This window comes from Bombus vosnesenskii, unplaced genomic scaffold (genome assembly GCF_011952255.1).
Source record: "Bombus vosnesenskii isolate JDL3184/JDL3185 unplaced genomic scaffold, Bvos_JDL3184-5_v1.1 scf7180000013316, whole genome shotgun sequence".
NCBI classification, from domain to species: domain Eukaryota; kingdom Metazoa; phylum Arthropoda; class Insecta; order Hymenoptera; family Apidae; genus Bombus; species Bombus vosnesenskii.
In genome coordinates, this window is record NW_022882962.1 from 1,018,469 (window position 1) to 1,045,021 (window position 26,553).

The following is a 26,553-nucleotide window of genomic DNA, read 5'->3' on the forward strand; positions in this document are numbered from 1 at the left end:
TTAATGCAACAATAAGAAATAGTATTTCAAATTACTACTTTATAACATTCTAATACTTGATAAACAATTATTTCTTTCTTATTAAATTTTGGTTATATATATATATGATATATATATATATATATATGGTATATATATATGTATATATATATGATTGTTATTACAAAGTATACAACTTTTACTTTTAAATGTGTCATATCTATACCGTATTATCTATATATTTGTTCAGTCTGTTGTTAGTTAGATTTGAAATTCTTGAACGAAGTATTTTATCTCTCAGCGAGATGGATATAAATTTTCGATTTAATAGAAACGAGATAAAAGATTGGAATATCTGCGTAAACATTTTACGTTCTTATGATATTTTTTTGGCTAAATACCCACTGAGTTAACGCGCAATGGGTGAACCGTTGAAAGAGATTAAAGTTCTTTATATAGAGAAAGTTTGTCCATGAAATATGCATAAAATCAAACAGGTGAATAAAGCTTTGTGAAAGATCGATCCAATCAGCGGTTTTGGAAGTGCGATGTTGGCCGTGGTAGAGCGTAATATTGGCGGTTTAAGAAGGGCAGCCAATTAGAAAAGTTGACGAATATCGTCGGTCGGTACTTAGGTGCGTGTGTTTGTCGAGTGTATATAGGTGACGGTCGTGAAATATAGTAGCAGCCATCTTATATTTTGTGTCGGAGAAAAACAATTTGGCCGTAGAAATGTTTCGCGATTGTCCGTGAAGCCGCTCGAGAACGGGAGGCGTGCGCTCGATGAGGCGTGACGTTTTTCGACCCTAGCCCGGACCACTACAATAGCAAAGGTTCGTAAAATGCTGCTTTCTTCCTCGGCTATGGCAAAAGCGACCCCCACTTGCGAAGCGCTTACGAAGAATCCGGTTTCGCAGTCAAAATATTCCGCCGTTTCTTCCGTCGCTTTTTTAAAAATAGAGTTGCCCGTGTTGCTCACTGCTGGGTTACGTTCTGTTGACGACGGCATCGTGTCGTCTTCGAGTGGTTCGCGTAAAAGTTATGCAATCAGCTGATCATCCAGTTACCTTCTGTCACTTGTCAAAGATAAATGTCAAAGCAATTGGTCTAACCTAACACGCGTATATAAGAGTCGGACATGCATGATACCGGAATTAAGAGTGTATCTACATCGTTGAAAATTTTTCCGCCATAACGAGTGTCATAAATGGCGATTTATAGACATTCCCTGTCATGCAGGTGGATTGGTACGCAGGATATGAGCAGCTTGTCAAGCGCAACCTGACTCTGCTCCCCCATCAAGAAGCAGTGCAGCAGCAGGAGCCACAATCGCAACAGCTGGCTCAGCAGCAACAGACTGATATAATGACATCCATGTTTGAACAACAAATTAAAAGCGAACCCATGGGGTTTTATTCTGTTGCTTCGAGCCGTTCAGATGGTTCAAATTCTATGGTGAATTTGTCGGATGATCGTGAAGACCTTTCTCAGCAAGAAGGTCACCTACAACCCCAGCAACAGACTACGTTACAAATAAGTCAGCAACAGGGTCAACAACAAACTCAACAACAGAGTCAACAGCAAGCGCAACAACAGGGTCAACAACAGCAGAGTCAGACTGTGCAACAAGAAGTTCCAAACCGTCAATCTACTGGACAACAAACTGTCAAAGAGGGTTCGCGGTCAAAGCCACAGCCCTGTAAGGTATGCGGCAAGGTGCTATCCTCTGCTTCGTCGTACTATGTACATATGAAGCTTCATTCAGGCAACAAACCATATCATTGTACGGTATGTGAAGCAAGCTTTTGTCGGAAACCATACTTGGAAGTGCACATGAGGACGCACACAGGAGAAAGACCTTTCCAATGTGAGCTGTGCTTGAAAAGGTTTACTCAAAAGAGCAGTCTTAATACTCATAAACGAGTGCATACAGGAGAAAGGCCGTATGCCTGCGACATTTGTCAAAAACGTTTTGCAGTGAAAAGCTACGTGACAGCACACCGCTGGAGTCACGTTGCCGAAAAGCCGTTGGTGTGCGACAGATGTTCTCTCACATTCACGTCCAAGAGTCAATTCGCAATTCACATCCGTACCCATACTGCAAGTACCACGTACGAGTGTAACATATGCGGACGTACCTTTGTACGCGATAGTTATCTCATACGACACCAAAATCGAGTACATCGTGACATGAATCAAAGCAGTACGAATCACAATCCATCTACGCCCCAGAGTACCGGTGGTGGCACTCCAGGTACAGGTTTCGAGAGTCCGGTTTGCGATTTACGCTACAGCGAAGGACCTTCCTCGTTGGACGGCTTAGCAGGTTCGAAAGGAGGGATCGCGGCTGAGATCGCGAGTTTAGCCAAGCAAAACAATCTTCAACTTCCTCTACCGTTGCTACATCCGCAGACTACCAACTAGTGTTTAGACGACAACGTGTCCGAGTCCCTACCGCAACATCAACAGTCACCGCAGCAAGTAGTATGTCCCACCTCGGCGTCCTCGCCGTTCACACTTAATTCACCAGTGTCTCACGAGCACACCACACCGCAGAGTGTCTACCAAACGACAGGCTCCTCCAGTTCGCTGGATAGCCTCAACTCCCAACTTTATCCGCAAATATCGTCATCCCCCATAGATTCATCGGAGTCGCATCATCAATCGCAGCAACTGCATCGCGGCATTCCTCCGCCAGGGCTTCACCCTGCTCTGTATCTCTACGCTCAGTACTCGAATACTACAAGCAGCTCTCCCATCCCGTACCCCGAATACATTCAACGCAACAATGAGTAAGTCAGTTTATGCCAGCAATCACGATTTTTACCACGAACGGAGTGACGATTCGCCCGAAACGCGGACTCTTTGATCGCGTCTCGTTTAATGGTGCTGGTTGAACAAAGTGCCTAAAGAGCATCCACTTTCTGGATCACGACGGATGCTTAATCACAATCGTCGATTAATCGTTGATATTAAACAATTTTTACGCACCGACTAATTTTCATTTCGATCTTTTAACAATGCAGTGGATCAATTGTGAATTGATTACCGTTTTGCACGTGTCTATCTCACTTACATACTTCTCGGTCCATTTAATGGATTATCTAAATACGGACGCTGATAAGCGTATTTTAACGAGAATGAAATAGCACCGTTCAAAGAGACGTGCCACCACACGATCGACGAATCGGTTCGTTTCCACGATCGTTCGATTTTCCTTGTTTTTACCAATCTGTCGTGGTATATCGATGTTAGCATAAACTAACGCGCGCGCGCGTACGTTTCTACGCGAGTTTTTCCAAGTTTCCGCACTTCTTGATTTACCTGTTTTCCAATCACATCTGCGAGTACATATACATATATATATATCTATGTGTGTATATATATTATGCGCGAACCATTACACATACACATATTTATATTATATTTTTAAAGGAGTTTAGTCACTTGGATCTGTGATATAGATAGTAATTATTAACTACAATGTTTAAACTATTGGTTTACTATTTTGATGATATCAAAATGAGGAAATATAAAAAAAAAAGAAAGCAATGTCACGGAGCGATGTAGCTATCAGAATTTAAAGGACATTGGTCTCTACCGAAGGTGTTTGGTAGACACCCTACTATTACTTTTACAAACAAACAAATATAAAAAACAGGAACATTACCGTTACTAATACTAATACTACTACTACTACTACTACTACTACTACTACTACTACTACTACTACTACTACTACTACTACTACTACTACTACTACTACTACTACTACTACTACTACTACTACTATTACTACTACTACTACTACTACTACTACTACTATTATTACTACTGCTACTACTACCACGACTACTACTACTGCTACTACCACCATCACTACTATTACTACCACTACTACACTATTAGTACTACTACTCCTACTAATACTATCATCCTCCCTCCACTACCATTTTACCACTGACATTTCCCCAGCTATATATTAGTCTCGCTATTATTACTACTACTGCTACCACTAACGCTACCACCACCACCGCCGCCGCTACCACCACCACTATTATTATTATTATTATTAGAAACACGCAAACGTTAGTTCATTTTAGCAACATGCATACCGCGTGTGTCGATAGGACCTATAATCCCAGTCGTCATGGTTTCTCTTTAGCCTTAAACCGTGATTATTTTATTATTTTACTCTTCTTTCTTGTCCTTCTTCTTACTCGTCCTTCTACTCTGCTTCTTCTTCTTCGTCTTCTTCTACCTCCTCTTCCTCCTTCTCCTCCCCCCCCCCCCCCCCTCTCTCATACCTGCTACTCGCCATCTTCCTCTTTTCTATCCTTCTCTGTGACATTTCGTTTTAATCGTATCCCTTCGAACTAATTTTTCCACGTGCCCGATCTTTGTGCGTGTCTATACGAATTAGAAACGTGTCCGAAGGTGTCGGTACTCTTTTTATCACGTAGGACTATTGTACAGCTTATGAATCAGTTCCATAGGTGTACTTACTTTTCACATATCGAAGTGTATTGTACACACAAGGTACATATTGTACATACGTATACATATACATATAGATGTATTATAAAACGATGAGCGGATGTGCAGATCGTACTAAGTACTAGGAATGTAATAGCAGGGCTGTTGATTTTTCTTTTTGACTACTGTTAGGTATTAGTTTTTAGAGATTACGATTATTATTACTATTATTACTACTACCGCTATTATCATTGAATATTATTAACGTTCTGATTATTACGATTATTATCGATCTTTTCAACGTTAACGCCACAAAGCTTAGATACAGAAAACGGGGGAACCATGACAGCCGCGAGTCAAGAGAAAAGAAAGGAAAGAAAACGAACAAAAAACGTGAGAAGGAATTTTCGTTTCGTTTGAAAAATTTCGCGCACGATCCAGTACGGTGTGTATGTTTGTTTTAACGATATACGAAAATAGATAATGGCGTGTGCGCGCACGCGTGCACGCGCCAAGCGATTTCGAATCGACAGCGCCAAAAAAAAAAAAAAAAAAAAAGAAATAGTATACACGCGAGTTTTTCAAGTCGATCAAAGCGAATCGAAGAGTAAAAATTGGTAGGGCGGGGAAGAAAGGGAAAGGGAATCGCGAAATAAAAAAGGAACGAACGGAACGGTAAAACGGGAACGGGACGAAACGTAGATACGATTTAAAAAGTGACAAGAAAGAAACAAAGAGAGAAAGAGAGAGAGCGAGAAAAGTATATTCGCGTTAGCGTGCCTCGAACTTCTTTGTATATCGTAGGGTCTGTCTCGGCGATCCTTTCTGTCTTCACGCTGAAAACAAGAGGAAGAACAATTCTCTGCGCGCGTATGCCTGAGGCTTTTGATTTAAAACGAGACTCGAAGTCACCGGGCAAGACTGATTTTTAACTCGCAAACGTTTGCGAACATAAGAAAGAACACACACACACACACACACAAAAAAGGGAAAGAAACGAAAGTAAAGAAAAGGGAAAAAGAGAGGAAAAGGAACGGTCTTTTTTTTTCGCCTTGCGTTTTTTTCTTTCCGTTGGTTTTTAGGTACACGCGAATGTCGTACGTAATATTTGTATACGTATATATTTGTATTCATGCGAGAAAGGCGATAGGACAAAGTTCTGTTCGACATTCTTAGGTGCAATGAGAACGAGAGAGAGAGAGAGAGAGAGAGAGAAAAAGCGATGATCTTCATGTTGGCTAGTCATTGTACAGCTCTATGAGATACTAATCGTACTACTAAAGCTGTGATTAATAAAGCCTCCGTGCATATGTTCGCGCAGCTCCTAATTAGTATAGTGATAACGTATTTTGTAGCTTGTTACGATTGTAAGGTACACAGTAGATAAGCTCGTAGGTATACCTAGTAAAAAAAAAAAAGAAGTTGCAGTTCCGAATTGATCGGTCGATTTTTCATTCCGATCTCTATTTTTCTTTCTCTTCTTCTTTTCTTATTTCCACTTCTATCCCTTCTATACTTCTCATTTATTTCTCCATCTCTTCTATTCTTTCTTTCTTCCTTCCACTTTTCTTCCCCTTCGTCCCTTATTCCTATTTACACTTTCTTGTCCCAGTGTTCTCCTTCTTATCTCTTTTTCTATTAAACGTGCCTTTCCGGTGCTGGACAAGCTGACGTATCATCACGTGAAAATAAGAGGAAAGGTTCGAAGGAAATGATAGAATATAACGAGCCTCGCTCGTCTCAAGTATCCTGCGAGTTGTTTTGTTATTTGAGATAGCGTCGAGAGTTTGTCCTTTTTTTTTTTGCCCTTCCCTCCGATCCGTTCTTTTTTCTCGGATTTTATCTCAGATTTTTATCCGTCTTGTCCGTATTGTATCGTTGCATCGTTCATTTTCGCGAAGCGTATCGTGTGAAGGATCTTGTGAGAATAGATTTTACGTGTGTCGTTTATAGTTGTTTTCACGTAGCATTTTGGTTTTTATAGAAAGATGTAACTATTCTTATGAAGTTTCGTTTGTTGTTTAGGTTTAAGAGATCGAGTTTATTTGCGTGAAATTTTTGTAGGGTGATGAATCGGAGATTAACGTTTAGTAGCAGTATTACGTGTAATAATAATAATAAAAAATGATATAACATAAAAAAATATCAGTAATCTCGCAAGATTTCACGAAAATATTCGTCCATTGACGAACTGTACTACAGGAATGATGTCGAGCAATTTTTATCCTGACACGTTGCGTTCGAATCTTTTGTATAAATGGACCGATGGAAAATTTGTAGGGTTCACTTCTTTTTTTTTTTTTTTTGTTTTCATCATCGACTCACCCTCGAATTTATTTCTCGTTTGTACCCTTATAGCATAAGAGTTCGTTTAAAGGAAGCGATGCCAGGTTGAAATTTTAAATCGGAGAATCTCCTGCTTCATTTTGGCATCACGTATTTCTACATTTTCGTCAAACGTTAAATCCTAACAATGAGCGATTATTTTCGTAAATGGTCGAAGACGATGCGGAAAATTGACGTTTTTGATTTTAGAAAACGAACAACAGTCGCTCGATCGACAATGTCGATTTATTTCTCAACGATAGTACTGTACAGTACCGTATCGTGCGAACCTGACGAACCTGTCTTTTATTTTTCTTTTTTGTTTGTACGGATGAAAAACGACGAGAACTGTTTCGCATAACGCACTCTAGTAACACGGTTGGTAGATACGTCAGGAATGTTGTCCAGCATCGAAACGCGCAAACCTCGTATCTTCCGGATCAGTTTAACGATCTCAGTAATTTCGACCGCCATTCCGCGGACGTAACTTAGTACGTAACACGAGAATTCTTATTTTCGTTCGTGGCGTGTATATCAAAGATCCGTGTATTTTTCATAAGAAGAAGGGAGGAAGATAGGTCCTTTCTTTGAAAGAGCACGCATCGGACCAATATGTAAGAAAATTTTAAAAAGTAAACCAAAAAAGTGGGGGGGGGGGGGGAAGAAGAGTAGCAAGAAGAAGATCGATGGAAAAGAGCGTAACAAAGAAGAGAAAAAAAGGGTAAAGGAATGGACAGTGGATGAATGGCAGAGGGACAAAGGGCGTGGATGAATTAATTAAAAAACATCTCGCGCCTGGTATCATCGTACATCACATAGAAATACGCTGCATCTTTTTTCTTTCGCTTCTTTCTTCTTTTTGTTACCTTCTTTCCTCTATTTTGTTAGTTCTTCTTTCTTGCTAGTTTTCTTTGTCTTATTCGTTAGGACGCGAGAAACACGCGACTGGAATGTTAATTTCGCGTATAGCTGAGAATAGAAAGGAAGGGAAAGGTGGAAGGTGACTGGTCTCGCGGATGTGTTCCTCGCAAAAATCTTCCTGGTCGAGCTTTTGTATATACATATATATATATATGTATACACGTTATGTGTAGTTGACCCGTAAAGGAATCAAAATGGGAGGGGGGAGGGGGATTAAACAGGAGAGACAAATAGACAGATATCGTATAGTATATCGTAGAAGTGCCACCCACCTTCTAGAGAAGTCGCGTAGTTAAGCGATTACACGTAGCTATTTTTCAATCGAATCTCTTGAGGTCGTCGTCGGTTTAGAATTGTCTTTGTTATACGCGGAACCAGCATTCTTCAAAAACCCCTCTCGTATAATACGCGAACCTGTCTTCTTTCGTTTAACGAGAGTCTTCTCTCTTAGCATCGATCTCTCTCTCCTCCCTTTTTCGTTATTTCTGTCTTTCTCGTTCGTCGAAACGAATTTTTAACGTTTAAAGTATTACTCTTGTATCCACGACCTGTGTATATAGTCTTAAACTTCTCGTCGTTCTTCTTCTTCTTCTTCTTATATTGTTCTACCGCGAGTGAACGCGGCGAGAGGCCGAGTGTCCGAGCTGTTAAAAATTTCGTCGTTTAAAACACGCTTCTTCGAAGCTTGAATCGTTGTCGCTCGCGTTTTTCCTTTTGTCGTTTTTCTTTATTTTTTTTTTTTTTGTGTTCCTGCATCTTCCCTTCTCTTTTTTATATGTGTAGAGAGAAAAAGATTCGTCGATCGAAAAGTTCCAGAAAGTAGCGACGTAGATGTATCGATTTATTCTTCTTCTTTTATACGAAAACGCGGAACAATTTTGTGCCGCGATTCCTCGCGTCAACTTCTCTTCGCGGTAATACGCGTTGGAGAACGCGTCGACGAAACACGATCACCGCCATTTGTATACGAGAATTGTTCGAAACAAGTTATTAATTGTTGCTCCGAAGGAGAATCGAAAAAGGAAAGTCAGTGAAATGTTATTATCGGCAGTCGTGAAATATGGGTGTCTTTAGGAATAGCGATATTCCGTGCAATGTGATTATTGTGTTATCGAACCACGATATTTTTTACATGACCGTTCTAAAAAGAAAAAGATGACTATAATTTATATCTGCATATATATATGTATACATATATCTATGTATCTATGTGTGTGTATATATATATACATATATGTATGTATTTGTTGAAAATATTTTCATTTGTATGCGATTAAAATTGCGTTCTCATTTGACGATTTAAATGTACATACGTTATCACGATAATTATTATTATATTATATTATATTATTATCATCATTATTATTATAATTATTATAATTATTATTTCGTGCTCGCCTGTGTCAGTATTATGTTTCTCATTCGAAATCTCGACGCATGCGGATTGGTTCGTCTCACTCGTGTCTTTGAAACCGTGTCCAAAGGGACGCTTTTTCGCCATCTGTTAAATATTAACGACGTTTGCGCCGTTCGATTCGCGATTTGCCTGCTCGCGAAGTAAATCGTGCGTTTTCTAACGAATTCTTGACGACTACTTCCTCAAAGAGAGGTTATTTCAAACGTACAACATATATTTGCATATTCGACGCACGAATGTCGACACGCTAATAAGATATCAAAACAAAGATGTATGGGTATTTGAAAGATTCAAGGATTTTTGTAAATTCGACTTAAGTATTTTAGGGAGCCGATCAAAATTTAAAGAGTCAGCTAGTAAATAATTTTATATATGTTTTTTTTTCTTTTTGACATTAAAACTATTTACGTATTTATTATGTGTTAGTTTATTTATCTGTTAAGGAATATTATCCGATCCGATCGGATACATTCCGTACGAGGATCTAATCCATATCCTAAAATTTTTATCTTATACAATTTTTTAACTTATGAAAGTTATATTTAATCTCAATTGGTACTTAAAATATACTTTTCCTCCTTATCTAATTGTAGTTACGTCAAATGATTATATTTATTTGGAATTAATATATCACGGTGTTTAAAGTTCCTGTATATCAAGCACGATGCTTTGAAAAGGCAATGTGGTTTATTTTGACCTTATAGTACCAATTGAGGGTTATTACTACCTTAATGATACCTTTACATAACACGTTCGTACGACTGGGCTAATGTAGTCTAAAGTATTACAGTATCGTGTTTAACGCGCCTTCTGTAACGCTATAAATTATTTGTCAAATGATTTTTCAATTATTACGAAATAAATCTCGAACCAAGTTCTCAAAATCTCCTACCACTCGATAAGTATTTTCAATTTTATAATTTCTTTATTACGTTAATTTTAAATATTTTATAATTACGAGATCGAAACGTACTTACGGGATAAGAAATATTGAAAGTTTTAGTTCGATTTAAGATTAAACTTATAATATTCGTCAACTTGCGATACAGAGATACACGTGTATTCTTATGAAAAGGGAAATTCGAAATTCCTGCTTCGTCGAGAAATAAATTTATATCGCGTTCTAAACAGCAAAAATTAATCGTCCGAGAAAAGATTAGAATTATGATTTTTGACGAGTCGAGTGTAATTTTCAGCACTCAAAAATACCCATGATCTAAGATGAGATATTTCGAATTTTTATTTTTAACACACGTCCGCGATGCTCGATACGTACTTTCAAATAGCCATACGTTTTCATAAATAACGTCCGGCGCTTGTCCTTTTGTACCGAGAATTTCACTGTTCAATGTTTTCATTGTAGACTGGCAAAATTCGATGGCATAAAATTCAAGCAACATTTGTCGCTAGACGCAACGTTTATTCGTCAAACGACACAAATCATCAATGATAATTAACATTTCTGTTCATTGAGTAAACGGACATCGATAGACTGTCTTTATGATAAATAGAAAAGAATAAGGGAAAGAAAAAATAACAGTATTTAAAAAGGGTTGTTTCTACGCGACGCTCGAATCGTAATTGTCGTAGAGTTACCAAAATATACTCTGTTCTATTTGTTATTAGACGAGCTTTTTGCATGCGATTCGAATAAGATTCGAAAGAAAAATACGTCGATTTGATTGATCGAATTGATTTAAAGAAAGTTGATTCGATATGAAGAAATTGACCAATTCGAAGGAAATATCAATTGAAAGAAACTTTTTACACGAATATTTAAACGAGAGCAAATTGTTCCAAATCGTAGTATTTCGATTGGAAAATTAAACGCTGACACTAGAACTACCATATTCGGCGATGTGATGGGGTTCAGATTTTTTGTTTTTGCTAACAACAAGCGGATGCTTTTTTGGCAAGCTTGTAGTTATATGTATTTACTTATTTATTTACATAATCTCTTATGTGCATATATATGTATATAATATACTCAAGTATACATTGCGGTTAGCGTAGTTCTAGTGTTAAATTGTTCAAAAGTACAATTTAGTTTTTCATATTATCAAAAAAGAAAGAATCAAATGTGTGTAAAAAGAAGGCAGAAATAACACGTGGCTGATATGTACGCTGCACATTATCTAATGATATTTCTCCTTGATTTTGATGAATTTTCCATACACGTGTATGACAAACGTTTATAAACATTTTATTCGTAGATATACACGAACCAATACTCTATACGACCTAACAAAGTTTATCAGAAATAACGCGTCAGGGATATCGGTCCAAAATGTCCTGTAAGAGAAAATCATCATCGTCGTACAAATTTCCATCACCGACATTGATTTAGATCGTTTTAATACCGCGATTTATACCGACAAGCTATTTTCAACGAAGAGAAGCGTACGAAAGAATTAGAAGACCGTTAACGAAGTTTAAAATCGTCGCTCGGCGACGTAACAAACATTTTATGCAAACGATCGAAATCCGAAAACGATAAAGACAGAGTCGCGAGGCGGGCAGTGTCTGGAAAGGAAATCTTTCATTTTCTACCTGAAACTCCGATCGACCATCGAGATAATAACGTGGAAAAGATCGAACGAAGGCGTTCGCACTTAGATTTTGTCGTTCAACCGTGTCTCGAACTGCAGGATCCTACAGGTGGACGAACTTGAATTGTACAGATACATTTTCGAGTCAGGACGATGCGCAGAAGAAAACAGCCTGCCATACGATCGACTTTCGCGTCTTCGGTTCGGTTGTTCGATTTTTCGCATGATCATGATCGTACAATTCGTCCATTGGTATTTAACGATTTATTCTACTATCACTACATATCTCTATTCTATCAATTCCTTCACGATCGACGCGAAGGTTTTGCGAAAGATCTCAAAGTACGTGTTTCGATTTGCTTTCTTCTTTTTTTCGTTTCTCCCTTATCCGTTCGTTTCCGTGTTCGTCGTCGAGAAAGATCGGTCAGTCGAGAAATCGAGTGGATTGAGAATTCTTCGCAGGAAATACGAGCCGTCTGGAGATTTGTTAGACCGCATCGTGTTCTACCGGTGATCGGTAGATTTCGTCGAGTCCCGATGAACGTAACTGGTTGTAATAGCTGGAGAATGGTGGACAAATCTTACGTTCGATAAGAGTACTTTTCGATCTATGCGAGGATACTCCGCGAGTGATTCAGGTGCGAAGCGAAGATTTATTTTCGAACACCGGCTGGTTCGAGTCGGCAAAATTTCCCCGCAAAGCTGCAAATCTTGCGAATCTCTCGATCGTTCGATTTTACTCGCTTCGATTTGCTTTTCTTACTATTTTCACGTTTCATATTTTCTCTCGTCCTATTCGAAATTCTGTTCGACACTATGAACCGTATATAAAGGTAACGAGCAATAAACCAACCATATTCCTATCCTACTTACCACGACCAAGTACGTACTATCGTTATGAAATTTTAAGGAAACGCTCTTAACGAGATAGACAGTGTACACGTTGAACACGTTGATAACGACGAAGCGCAACCGAAAGTTACGATTCGAATCAGAATTTTTCGGAACGATCGATACAGCTCTGGATCAAATTTATAGACGCGGAACGAGAAAGTGAAAAGATATGGGACGATTCTGCGATCCATGCAAATCAGATTCCGATGCATTTATCGAAGGTGTAAAGATACTAAGAACGTATAATAATAAAAGATCAAACGAAAGATGCGAATTTCTTGATTAAATTAAAAGAATATACGATTAAACAGAAAGAAAGAAATAGAAACGCAAGAAAAGGATCGCATTATCGTGGTGTTATTAGGCTAATAATAAAGTAATAAAAGCCATCGTCCGCTTTTATGTTTGTCGACTGGATGTAGACGTACGGCTCGAGGCTCGAAACAGTTCCTGATCCGGGTTCGAACACTTTTGTCGGTGCTTTATCGCGCAGGCTGATCGGCCCTATATACACATTTGTGATACTCGGTTCCGCGCAGCCCTGGCTCGGACGTTGAATACTCTCGCTCGTCTCCTGGTACGAGCAGCGCGTGATGTAATTAAATCGACTTTCGCGGTGGGTGGAAGGTAGGTGCGGGGGGGATTAGAGGTGGATTAATCAGCGAAGACCGGAAGGAAGGGAAAAGGGGGAGGAGAAGTAGTAGTTCGGTTGATAAGGGCCACGTGAATCGGGTGGGAGGGGAACGGGTGGTATACGAATTTAATAAGAGCGAAATCAATCTCGATTTATTATCGAGGTCTATGGTCGGTCTATCTTTTAAAAGAGGGAAACGATAAAAGGTGGTAAGGGGTGTGAGGTGATGGATGAATACAAAAAAGCGGTGAGGTGAAAGACGAAAAGAATGGAGAGTGGGAGGGAAGGGGCGATGATGAGCCGAGAAAGAAGGAGTAAGAGAAAGATTAAAAATGATTAAAAACGATGCTCGCGTCGCTCGACATTGCGCCTGTACCATTTTGCTTCTTTAGCAGAGTACAATGCCATTTATTTTTATAATACGTTTACGTAGGATAGCTATTATTTTTATAGAGGTTTATCGTGCTACCAGTAAGTCTTATAGAGGCCTGCGAAATAAAAATAGTGTAGGATTTTTCACTAGGAGCCGCGGATTCCACGATATAAGATACATATAAGGTCACCTGGGATTTCTGATGTGACGACGAATAAGAGAGACACGCACTTCTAGTACTGGCTTTTATTTTCCACCACACGTTTCTTACGCACGTTCTTCGACGAGTTCCGTGTATCGAACGGAGCGATGCTTGTTCAGGGACGATCCGTGATTCAGTAACAAGCAGCCCGTATTTCGAAGTCACGCGACCCTCGTGACATCCGCAATTTAGAAATCGAATTTCCTCAGTTCGTTGCGATTTTTAGAGAAACGGGAAAACATAGCAATAAAAGGAGACGAATAATACAATGGTTTGCACGAATGGAAACGCGACCGTGGCCGCCTCGACGATACTTTCGGGGATCTTGAACCGTCATTTTCAAACGTTGACGATGGATTATCGTGGAGGCGATGCAACGTAGGCGAAAGTAACACGCGATATTTCTTCCGCTAATTGATGCTTCTCACGTGGAATTAGCCTCGGATGAAGGTTCGGGCAAGCCTCTTGATGCGTTTCGTATCGCGATTTTCAACGCGGTTGTTCCCCGCAGAGAAAACACAGTAAGGTCGTACGTCGATGAACCTTCGAAAGATACGTTTCGTTCTATTTTAAATATTACGCGAATATAAATCTTCGACTAATCTGCTCTACGTAAAATACGATTGTACGTTTAAAAAATAAAATTTCGAACAAGATAGTTGGCAACAATTTAACGATCGGATAATTGGAAAAAGGCCTTGCCATGTTTCTACGTACATAATTGTACGAACTTGCCTCGAGAGACTTATCGCGAACAAATAACGTAATCTTCTAATCAAACAGCCATTAAAGCTAGTGTAATGTACACACCTTGATGCCATTATGTCATATGAATAATTAAAACGAAGCTATAGAGTCAAGCAGTGTCATGGACACGCGATACCGCGCGAGACGCGTTGAAAACAAGCGACCCTCTCCGTTTTGCAGTGTCGCCGATGATTTTCCGTTCGAAGTGCACCGATATTTTTCTAAACGAAGTCTTGGTACAACTTGTCGCGTGTTGCGTCCTGTTTCAGAGACCTCCGTTTCTAACGTCTTCCCCAGTCGTCGAAAGTATTCCACTGATTTCTGTTCGAGTTGCCACTTTTAATAGGTAAAAACAGAATCGAACTTTTCGCAAACGCGTAAAAAGTATACAGGACATACGTACGCGCGTACACACACGTACACACGATTTAATTAACATCGGTATGGTCTACGATAAACCCGAGGGTGCTAAACCAGCAGCAAAGAGAAGCGAAAAGATGAATGAATAAAAATAAAAAAGAAAAAAGAAAAAAGAAAGAAAGATAGGAAAGAGCAGAACGCAGGAAGCTAGAGAGGAAATAAAAAAGAGGCGGGGAGGAAGGGAGAGATCGATTGGCTCGTTGGGCCATGAGCATAGGAGCGTAAGATTTGTTATTCTTAATATTTTTCCTCGGGTCGAGTCTCGAACGGTGCCTAAAAAGCTTCGATTAAAAACGGCGAACGAGAAATAAAAAGCAAGTTCTGAATTGCGTGTCGACGAACATTTTTTAAGAACACAGAGAAAAAGGGAAAAAACAGGGAATGTTTATCGGATTGTTGCGGTATGTTGTTTCGCGTTATCCTCGGCAAAGAATAAGGAAAAGCAAGATCGCACGATTCGAAGTGGGTAAGAGCGAATTAAAAGAAAGGGAGGGAGAAAGCAGGAAATTAATAACGGGGAGAAATAAAGATGGATGATCGATTCATCGGAGGAACAAAAGATTCTGATACGACACGACGATAAAGATAAGATATACCTATATACATACCGTCGATGCGTAGAAAGTACCGTGTCATATATATATATATATATACACATATATATATATATATATATACATATACATATTATATATAACAAAAATACGCGCGTGTGTATGTATGTACGTGTATGAGTGAATTTGCATATTTGAAAAATGTGCGTGCGTATGCGTGTATGCGTGAGACGTTAAACAAGAGGATTATCATAGTGCTCCGTTTAAGGAAAGCACGCAGGCTGTGGCGAAAATCGTGCTGCAACCGGTTGTAGGATTATTTTTCTGTGAAAAAGTAGGTCGACCGTGGTGGAACAAGTTTTGTTCGGTACGAAGTCTGGTTTTCAGGGAAATTAACTTTCGATATCGTAAAAGCGACACGGGTGGTCGCTTAACGTTCTAGGAAAACGAAACTACAGATGGAAATCAAAAATAATACTATTTTCTTCGAAATTGTAAACGATACTGTTAATCGTTATTCCACGGGACCGTATGAGATATAGATGATGTTCTATGGTGTAATATTACTGCACTTCGCGCGATATTTTGATCGGCTGTAACGATAATTCGATGTTTCGAGCGTATGTCGAAAAATCGTTATACGATTTCGAATCGAACAAGAAGCGGGAAGTTATGCCAGCCGATTATCGTGTTTAAAAAGAAGATTGACTTGAGAGTTGGAATAATAATTAATCGAGTAACGCGAAGCAATCGAATATCAAAATACAGGTTTGCCGAAGTAAAGCGACTCGCAACTTATCAAAGCAAATGTACGCGTTTTGATGATAGAGACTATCCTTGAACACATTGGAGATTTGTTACACGAGAAAAAAGAAATAGACTCCAGCCCTGTCGCTTATTTTTACATAGAAAGAATGATCCAGCTTCTAGCGACAGCACTACTTTTGGCGCATCCTGTTTAATCGAAGAGAATAATTTAAAGCTACAGATCTAATATAAAGGACAATGAACAAGTATATATAGATAGGTTACGCCGATACATGTATGTACCTATAAAACATAAGACGAGAGTACGCACTTTTGTAATAGTAGTTTTGCGAAACAAAAACGAAAAAAAAAAACGATAAATGATAGTGAATGATATATATATATATATATGATACATATATATATATCACGTATGTTAGATATATATATATATAAATATAATGAAGAAAAAAGAATTGACGCTTGATACACCATAGTTTTCACCGACATATCCTGGTTGAACACATCCCCTTTACGTACATACTGCATATTAGTTCTTAATTATGATATCACCATAAGATTACTACACGAAAATATAGAGTATTTTATGAGTAAAACTGACGATAATATTATTATTATTAGTGATTATTACAGATCAATATTGTTTATTGCGATTCTTGATTATTGTCGTACAATTACGATTATGATTATCGAGAATATAGGTACGTATAATAAACGTAACGATGGTACAACTAAGGCAAGTATGTACTGTACATAGCTGTCACTTATCCTTTGCCCCACCATACAACCATAAGAAAATATATAAATACATGTATATATAAATATATATACATGCATTTATATATGTATATATATATATATATAATATAAATATATGAAGCCATTATATTGCAAAACATTAATCTCATTGTTATACTAATAATTATTTTGAAATACTATTGTCCTTATTATTATTATTATTTTATCGTAAACCATTGTAATTATTATTAATATTATTATTATCATCGCTACTTTATATGATTACCACGATAAGAATATGTTAAAACCGCGTGTAATTTTAATTAGCGTACGATATTATTATTATTGGCGAAAGTAGATCCCTCACTCTTAGCTAAGACAGATAGAAAACTTTATATTCTTACTTTCTTCACGGATTGGATTCTACCTCACTTTTATTGCTATTATTGAACAGCCGCTAAACGCGTGAAAAGCTTAGGGAACGAAGAACAATGGAACAAAATATAAGAAATAGACGTCCTCCGCGTACTTTCCTTTTTTTCTATCTTTCGATTATTTCGATAGCGAAGCGATTGCGCTGATAAAACAATTTCAAATCGGATCAAAGTGCAACTACTTATCGTTGATGTTGTTATTAATTATTTGTTGAAACTGCAGCGACCTCAGCCTGTGATAGTTAAAAAGGATATTATTTAAATTAAGTATCCGCTGTATTACACGAAACCTAGAGCATCAATCGGCTACGCATAGTCTCGAAGGATCGAACTATGTCTGTACGTGTCGTGATTTAACTTTTGTTTGGGTAGGCCCTTGTGCCTAGAACCAAGCTCGTTACGATACAATATTGTAAATTATTTGTAACTCGAGAGAATGAAAAAAAAAAAAAATAACAACAAAGAGATGGCTCGATACAATGTTGCGTAGAATTTAAGTATTGTCGTCTGTATTAGTCAGACTTTTGTAAATCTTAATTTTGTAATGAGCTTCACGCTACGTAGTGCAATATGTATTGTTATGCGTTCTAACACGAAATTTTCACAGTAATTTGCTATAAAAGATATTGTAATTCACGAATCTGTTGCGTTTCTTCGATGAAAGTTCGAACAAAGGATTACTCAAGAATCGACTTTTTCTTGATTCGTACTTGTTATGTAATACGTCGTAATGTTTGTAATTTTATCTAATTTTACCTATAACTGCATGTGATAAGAGAGAAAAGTGTAGTTACAGAGCACGTAAAAGTAAAAATGCAACAAGTGTCATTGAGTGCTTTAAACAAATACACGTAACAAACGCTGTGCGCTTGTGATTATGACTATTTTTTCTTTTCGTTTTTTTTCTTTTTTTTTGTTTAAGATAAAGAGAAAACTAATCCAATTGTTTCTTCTTTTCTTATGTATGTTGGTGACGTGTGAAAAGGTTCGAAACGAACGAGTTTCCATACGGTATGTTCCTTTATTAGGTGAAACACGCAAGAATCACTTATAATTAGCTGTAATATAATCGCCTGTAGGGCTTCGTAATATTTTTTCAATATATATATATATATATATATATATGTATATGTATATGTATATGTATACATTATATTAACTGTATTGTGATGTTAACTTAAGCCATGGACAGAAATGTAGGAGAGATTTTTCGAGGTCGCTGTAGTAAATCCTCTTGCTGGGGTGAGGTATCACTTTCTCAGTTTTTTAGCTTATTCGACAAGCGCCGATAAACAAGCGGATGTCGATTATTCTCGATGAATAAAAAAAGAAAAACCAGAATGTACTCGCATAATTATCTTTGAATGGTAAAATGGCGATGATTGGGAACTGTACATTGTGATCAGCAAACAGACTACAATGTAGTTTGTTCGTGATTGAATGAACAAACGGAAACACTTGTGTAATAAAGTAGATATCCATAAAAAAATATCATCTGTATTTTCTATTCACTTTAGTTTTATTATACTTTTACTCCATTTCAACGTCGACGACAGCATCCTCTACGATAACCTGTTCCGATGTCACAGGTGTCTGTATCGTAGGTAAAGGATCAGGAGAATGGGTGTAAGTATTACTGCTCAAGTGTTCTTTAAAATATTCACCACCTCTTTCCTCGTATTCCTTCTTACTCACTAAGAATTCAGGAAGGTTTCCGTTCAAGCCAAAATCCCTGGCGCCATACCATGCATCTAGACTGGTATTTTTTGCAATATTTATTCGAAAACTCGATCCAAATGGTCGTATTTCACGAAGTTCACGATTCAATCTTTCGAGTAAGCCAGGAAATCTTGTCGGTCCACCCGTGAGAAATATATTTCCCACGAGTCGCGACTGCTGTTCGGGCGGATAAAGCTTCAAAACGAAATCGATTGTCTCTGCAATGCCAGCTTCCATTGAACCAATCATCGATGGTTGAAATAATACTTCCGGAGCTCTCAAGCGTTCTACCCCTACGTGTAATTGATGAGTTTCTCCAGGAATCATAGGAACGTTAGATCCAGCACCATCGAATTCTGGATCGTGATGTCGTAGTACATCTTCCAATTCCATAAGCTTTTCTTGTTCTACCTCCGAGTCTGAATCTCCACCTTCCTGTGAAAGACAAATTAGAAACACGGTACAACTTTAACGTTATAAATTTCAGCGCGAAATGACAATAAATTAAAATTTATACAAACCCTATTTATAACTTTATAAACATCCCAATCTTCGTCTCTCATACCAAAATCATCATCGCGTTTTTCTTTTCTCGCCAATTGGCTTATTATGCGCATTCTTTCCTGTGCAGCAGCTGTTCTACGTTTCGCCATATCTTGTCTACGTTGTCTTTTTGCCAGTCGTCTTTCTAATATTTCTTGCCTATAGTGTAAAGAAAAATATATCGTAACATCGTTATAAAAACAACGAAGAAATCATTGGTTACCTTTTCTTTCGAACACCAGCGATCCATTCGTCAAAATCTTGTTGATCTTTAGGTTGCAAACTCGATTTTATTTTTGGTTTTTGTTCTTCCATCGCGATATTCTCCTCTTGCGAGTTAGCCGCTACTATCTTTTGTCTGGTTCTTTCTACTTTTGCTTGCAGATTATTAATCATTTTTATCAGATCTGCCTCATTTGCGAGAGAATAAGTTTTTAACGCTTGATCAAATTCATCCGTTTCACCTTCTTCTAATAAATCTTGAACGGCTAATAATTGATTTAGTTGTTCTTCATCTTCTGCTAACTACAAATAACGATTATGTTTCGATCGTTCGTATCTAAATAAATTTATGAAAATAGATTTATAGAAAATTACTAACTCTCTCTTCTCTTTTCCTGGCGTTGATTTCCATTAATCTTCTAGCTAATTCGCGTTTCCTTTCCTTCTGTTGCTCGACTGTTAGACCAGGAGTATTTGCAGGAGCAACATAGGGTAATTGAACTCTTAATACATTTGTATCGTAATGATCTGGATCCGCCCATTTAGAAATTTCATCTTGATAACTTAAAGCTATCATCGAATGTTCATGTATTAATTCCTATATAGAGAAAATGGAATTATACGTTCTTCGAATCGTTATAGCTGGTGTAAGCGATAAATCATCCGTATACCTCTGCTCGACTAGGTGTAATTGCATTTACATGTACTGGATATTTAAGTTGAAGCAATCTGTGCATGTAGGACGTAATGTGATATCCACCAACATTGATTCTTCTTGAGTTTACGGGATCTGCCTTACCATCTAATATAGGTATTATGTGCGTAGTGTGATATCCAATACTGATTATTAAACCATCCGGTGGACAATTATTATGCTGATAAGAAAATAAGCAATCCACTCCATATGCTATCGCAGGTACGTTGTAACATTCGAATAAAAGTTCAGCCATCACTAAAACGAATACAGCCGTTACCTTCGACATAAATCTTAAAGTAACCTCAAATTTGTTTGTACGTTTATGTACTTACAGTTTCTGGAATAATTAGGATTCAGAAACGCTTCTGTTAAAATAATAGGATGATTTACCGTACCCTCTGTATCTATTCCCATATGAGTAAACGTGTAATCAAATATTTGTTCCTGCGCTTCAAAATGCGTTACCACGTTTCGATCAAACTGTGTTTTTAATTGAAATCGAACAGCTTCGATATTAGCTATGTCATTTCCAACCTGAGGTTCACCGTCCTTTTTTCCACGTTCCTTGCGTGGTTTTGCAATAAGATTTTTAAATATTAGTTGGCATTCTTTTTCAGTAGCCCAACCAACTCTACAATTGTACGATCCTATAAGAAATCATTCGCAATTTTTTATTCCATTCACTTTATATTATATCTGTACTTGTAATTATATATTTATATGATATAATCAAACAATGTATTTAACTTACCATTATCAATTACAAGCGGAGTTGCTTCGCATTTTACTGTATCTGGATAAAGATGAATAATATCAGGTACAGCTTTTATGTCTTTTAATTCAAGAACTTCCATTATATATTTATGATATTTATTTCTTCTTTTTTAATAGATCATAAAGAATACTTGCATGCATCGGTGCTTTGGGACATGATGTAAACAATATAACCAATCGAGGAACTGTAATATCGACGAAATTGAAATACCAGCTACAAGATGGCGTGTAAATGCAAATGCGTTGTATCACCAACGTTTTAGTCAATGATCGCATCACGCGCAATCAATTCAAACGTTTCGAAGAAAGAACATATATTTCAACTTTAATCTTTACGTTACTTACTAGTATTAATTATACTTCTATTCATTTTTCTATATTGCGTGATATTTTGATTACTAACCTCACTTTTCGAACAAAATTTTTACAGTTTTTCCAAGTATTTCGATATCACGCTCTATCAAAACTTTTCCCTCTTAACAATCGCAACTAACATAATATCTTGTTGTAAAGGTATCATAAAATAGTCCATGTTTCCTTTGTTCGTAATATTTGTTCTTATCATTTTCGCGCTTTCGTATTCGTAATAAATCACGAACGAGTAACGAATGACGAGGCGACGTGATACGTTTGACTTTACAGCGCGAATCTAAATTGTTCTGCTTTCGCGGTCATTGGCCACAGGATATCGTTAAAAAAAACGATCGTTTGACGAAAGAAGAAAGCGAAATCGTATTTTTATTCAAATCACTGAAGGTTCGCGATCTCCTCTTCGCGTTTCACAATCGCGAGTACGTTTCACTCTCACGTCCGAGTCCTAACGTTTCGACGCGTGATTTTTTCATCGTAAAAGCCCGCGTATCGAGTCGTTTGCGCAAAGAACCATCGATCCTCTTATCTTATCAGCGAAACGTACAAAGATGATCCGTAAAATGTCGCGAGAAGTCCTGTCGCCGGGTGTCGGTGAAACGTTTAAAGATTCGTAAAATAGTGGCGAAAGAGAAATCACGAGGAAATTAAAGGAACGTGGATCATGTTGACGAAGAGCATAAACAGAGCGAGAATATCGGGCGCCACGCGTATTCAAAGCATCCGGAAGAGAACGTGTGCGCAGAAGTAACGATATTAACATTCACGGACCCTTTCAAAGCGTTGCGCAATTATAATTTCACAAACGCGCGTGAAATCGTACGAACTGTTGTCGATCGATAAAATAACACGGTCGTTCTTCGTTTATTGCTTCACTTGCGAACGCGTTGAAAGAGATGGCAACGAACGAATAGCGTTGAAAGTCGAAACGAAACGAAACGAACGTTATATCGATATTTACTCTGTTTGTGACATTGGTCATCCTCGAGTCGTTGACCTTCTCTATTCTTCAAGTCTACGCGTATCTCTCGTTTTCCCGTTAACATTAGACAAATTTGCATCGTCAACGTTAGATTAACATCTATCAAGAGCCGTACTTGCGGCAACTCTCAGCGATCTATTGGATCTAAATTTAGCACTGTCGACGCCCAACATCGGATATTTCCAATTCTCTGTTTCAGTGGCTTTCGACTCAACCATCGAGAAAACTTACGGAGGAAAAATTGTCAGAGCACGGGACGTTATGGCACAGATTAATACCAACGTCGGATGTTATTAACTTTCTATGGAATTCGACGATCAATCGACAACAACGTACGACCGGCGTAATTACGAGCTTAAGTGGAAAAAACGAAACCTACACGAACACATGTATCGCCAGCTACTTAATTGCTATAACGCGTGCTCTACTCTGCACGCGTTACGTGTATTTTCATAGTACGCGCACTCTGCAAATCTTCGCCTCATCGAACCTTCCACAAACGCGAGAAAAAATCCTCGATCTACGTGCAACGAAACGAATTCTACTTCTCGCCAAGTAAACGAATTACTTCCGTGCCACGGACGTTTCCTTCCTGCAGTTGCAGTAGCGATAAGACAGCCTCCAGCGATCAATCTGCCCCTTTGTTCTGCCAGTAAATTATCTCGAGCCAGAAGCAACGCGATTGAATCGCTGTGTTGATCGATGATAAGCTGTGACCAGATCGCCTATTCGCGTACCCGCACAGAGAGGAGTAGGGTGAGATTGCGCGTTACCCGGAAGTGGCAGGGATATTGGTGTCGGTGATACGCGTCCGTAGCCGATGGAGAAATAAGAAGAAACGCGGGAAACAGAAAGCGAAACGGGCGCAGCGAAGGTTTAGGCGGTGAGACAGTATCGGCAGTCCCGTGGAAGAAAAGCGGCGATAGCAGAGCGAGCAAGCGAGAAAGAAGTTTCGGCGAAAGGGGGGTGGGGGTTGTGAAATGCAAGCAAGGATGCAGAGGTGGTGTGGCAGGCGAATCAGGACCAGTTTCAGGTCTGCGTTCACGTCATACCCACGTTGCTACGTGCTGTCGACGGATCGGAAGAGAAGGAAGAAGAAGAAGAAGAAGAAGAAGAAGAAGAAGAAGAAGAAGAAGAAGAAGAAGAGGAGGAGAAACGGTGGAGTAGCGTGTTTTGGGCCATTGTGCTTTGATCAAGGGTTTAGAGGCGGAGGAAAAAGAGAGAAAATAAAAAAAATTGAAAAAGGACCATGTTTCTTCGAGTGTTTTTCCTTTTGTTGGTCAGTGTGGTGACCTTGAGCAGAGCACAGTTTCGGTGTCCCGAGCCAAAGGGTTTCTTCTCGGATCTGGAACAGTGCGATCTTTATTACGCTTGCATAGACGGCAAGGCGGAGGAGAAGCTGTGCAAAGACGGTCTCGTCTTCAGAGACGACAACCCTAAGAAGGAACTCTGTGATATTCCAGCTAACGTGCCTTGCGGTGACAGGACTCTCCTTCGTAAGTTACGCTTTCCTTAATCGTTTGTATCGACGAACGAGACGTTATTAACGCTCGATGGCACCAGCCATTAGGTTCGGTTCTACGTTTACGTATTGTGAAACGATACGAGCGTGTAAAACGTACGACGATACGAGCCATCGGTGACAGATGTGGCTTACATCGAAGACGAAGTAGAAACGACGTAAACGAAAGGAGGTGTTAGCTTTGTTTCATGTAGGAAGATACACGATCTTAGGTGCGCGTCTGTCGCAAAATATTCGAATCGTAAGATCGAGTTTTACGTTTGTTATTCGACACGAACGTTCTGACTTTTGTTCCGATCAGAGAAATATGAATTTAAATGTTTCAGCATTGAGATATCATAATGAAAAACGAGTACAGAGAACTCTCTTATTTTTAATCTCGAACGGATTTTAAAGCGCATGTATTTTCAAACGACGAACTATGTAGTTTTTAGGAGTTTTACGTATAAACGATCTTCTTTCTTTCAAGAAATTTTCACGTAAAAGCTATTGAAACATCCTTTGAATGATTTACGATAGACATCGTGACGAAGTAAGAATCAATTTAAACGTAGTATCACGATTGTAAGCTAAAGCTAATCTACGAGCGAGCGAATCGATCGGCGAAGTGCAATCGCGTAAAGATCGCACGATACCGAGAACTTCGAGAAGCGAATTTATGAGAAACCAAAGGTGAAAGTTACATGTCTGATTGCGCGCACCAGAATATTCCGGTCACACTATCTTCTATTTTCATGAAATTCCGAACAGCAACGCGATTCGAATCGTCGATGCGGCAGAAATTTGTATCGATGTCCCATATCGAACATCCAACCGCCCGATCTAAAAATGCAAATCAGGTTTTTTCCCGATGAACGCAGCTCGATTTCGAATGCGCGAATTCGAACGCGCTCTAAAAGAACGACGCGACGATTAGAATGCGTGGCGAAGTTGCGAAAGACGCGATAAATTAGGACGAACCGGTTTCTCCGTAAATCCTTGGCTAAATTCGTCTTCAGACGTGCTTTTAATCCTCCTTGGCCTTTGTCTTTCTTTTTTTTTCCTCCCGCAAGCGTTCTTTTACCGCTCGAATCGAAATCTTAACTCGTATGCTAATCTTTCCAATTCCCGTGGATCGAGTGGAATCCTAGTGAAAGGACATTTCTTTCTCGCTTCGCGTATAACCTTGCGTTAATTAATATCGTTTGTACGTTATGTATAACGAATAATATTAAAACTTTAACGTAGCCCGTTACTTTAGCCTAGTAATTCTATTTTAATTAACTTTCGATGCTTAATTATTCAGAGGAACCACAGCCGAGCAAAGGATGTCCACGAGCTAATGGCTACTTCAAACACGAGGATCCAACCGCTTGCGATCGTTTCGTGAATTGCATCGATGGCGTGGCGCAAACAATGCCCTGTCCGCCTGGTCTGATCTACGAAGACAAAATGTCCAGCTGTGTCTGGCCAGCAGATGCCAGTAGATTGTGCGAGAACGTGAAGAGAGACGTTCTCGACGATGGATTCGTTTGTCCCGATGGCGATGTGCCCGGACCACTCGGCAGGATTCTACCCCATCCTACCTATCCTCATCCGGAGGATTGTGCCAAGTTCTACATTTGCAAAAATGGCGTGGTGCCGCAGAAAGGACAATGCGAGCCTGGTACCGTTTACAGCGAGGACAGCTTCAAGTGTATGGATCCGGAGAGCGTGCCCGGATGGTAAGGTTTCGTCCGAACTTAACGAGAAACTTTGACCGGATTGTACATCGTTATCGATCTTCGAAAGCGCGTCGTATAAAGAAGTAAGAAACGATATCGCGATAGCAACGAGCAACAGGACAGTGAAAACAAATTTGAAAATTAATATAGTAGCGTAGGTAGTATATGGTGTTTATTGGAGAGGTGACATAATTTTGTGCACTTTAGACGCAACGAAATTCTTATCTCTGTTGTCTCTTCTTGTTACAGCGAAGACTACTACAAAAACAAGAACTGAGTAAAGACAAGGTGCCAGTTACTCAGCGATCACGTCTGTAACGCTTAATTTTTTACACTTAGGAACAATAAACCCGTGATACACTTACGTAAATGAGTAGCCTTTGCATACACCTCCCACGATAATTATACCTTTCTCCTTATGTAAACGGATATTACGCTCCGGAAATTTATAGTGCCGACAACTTTGTTACGGCTTGTTCTAATAGAAAGATCAATAACCGCGAGTTAATAACTGTAAGAAGGAATTCGCGATATAAGCGAAGAAAGAAAACGTAGTACGCGCGTTATTTTGCATTTGGTTGATTGGCAGAA

At 38.8% G+C, this 26,553-nt stretch overlaps 3 protein-coding genes and 1 long non-coding RNA gene across 5 annotated transcripts; 2 read left to right on the forward strand and 2 right to left on the reverse strand.

The window, feature by feature from the left end:
* The first annotated feature begins 218 nt into the window (after nucleotides 1-218).
* On the forward strand, nucleotides 219-3,515 carry LOC117235523 (zinc finger protein 717-like). Of its 2 annotated transcripts, XM_033497643.1 has the most exons (2): nucleotides 219-812; nucleotides 1,219-3,515. In XM_033497643.1, the coding sequence occupies exon 2, from the start codon at nucleotides 1,345-1,347 to the stop codon at nucleotides 2,401-2,403; it is 1,059 nt and encodes a 352-aa protein (XP_033353534.1). In that variant the 5' UTR covers nucleotides 219-812; nucleotides 1,219-1,344; the 3' UTR covers nucleotides 2,404-3,515. The 2 variants fall into 2 exon arrangements, with proteins under 2 accessions (XP_033353534.1, XP_033353533.1); XM_033497642.1 differs by lacking the exon at nucleotides 219-812 and having other exon boundaries at nucleotides 1,213-3,515.
* Nucleotides 3,516-8,590: 5,075 nt separating this feature from the next.
* On the reverse strand, nucleotides 8,591-9,171 carry LOC117235640. The gene is made up of 2 exons (XR_004493708.1): nucleotides 8,932-9,171; nucleotides 8,591-8,899 (listed from the first exon to the last, which is right to left on the reverse strand). It is a non-coding gene; the product is annotated as an uncharacterized LOC117235640 (long non-coding RNA).
* Nucleotides 9,172-18,337: 9,166 nt separating this feature from the next.
* Nucleotides 18,338-21,567, reverse strand: LOC117235638 (actin-related protein 5). The gene is made up of 7 exons (XM_033497869.1): nucleotides 21,364-21,567; nucleotides 20,945-21,259; nucleotides 20,587-20,867; nucleotides 20,295-20,513; nucleotides 19,917-20,218; nucleotides 19,672-19,852; nucleotides 18,338-19,585 (listed from the first exon to the last, which is right to left on the reverse strand). The coding sequence occupies exons 1-7, from the start codon at nucleotides 21,464-21,466 to the stop codon at nucleotides 18,962-18,964; spliced, it is 2,025 nt and encodes a 674-aa protein (XP_033353760.1). The 5' UTR covers nucleotides 21,467-21,567; the 3' UTR covers nucleotides 18,338-18,961.
* LOC117235639 (protein obstructor-E-like) lies at nucleotides 20,716-26,332 on the forward strand. Its single transcript, XM_033497870.1, has 4 exons — nucleotides 20,716-20,831; nucleotides 22,937-24,233; nucleotides 25,545-25,962; nucleotides 26,212-26,332. Exons 2-4 carry the CDS (start codon nucleotides 23,987-23,989, stop codon nucleotides 26,237-26,239), a joined length of 693 nt encoding a protein of 230 aa, XP_033353761.1. The 5' UTR covers nucleotides 20,716-20,831; nucleotides 22,937-23,986; the 3' UTR covers nucleotides 26,240-26,332.
* Nucleotides 26,333-26,553: the final 221 nt, after the last annotated feature.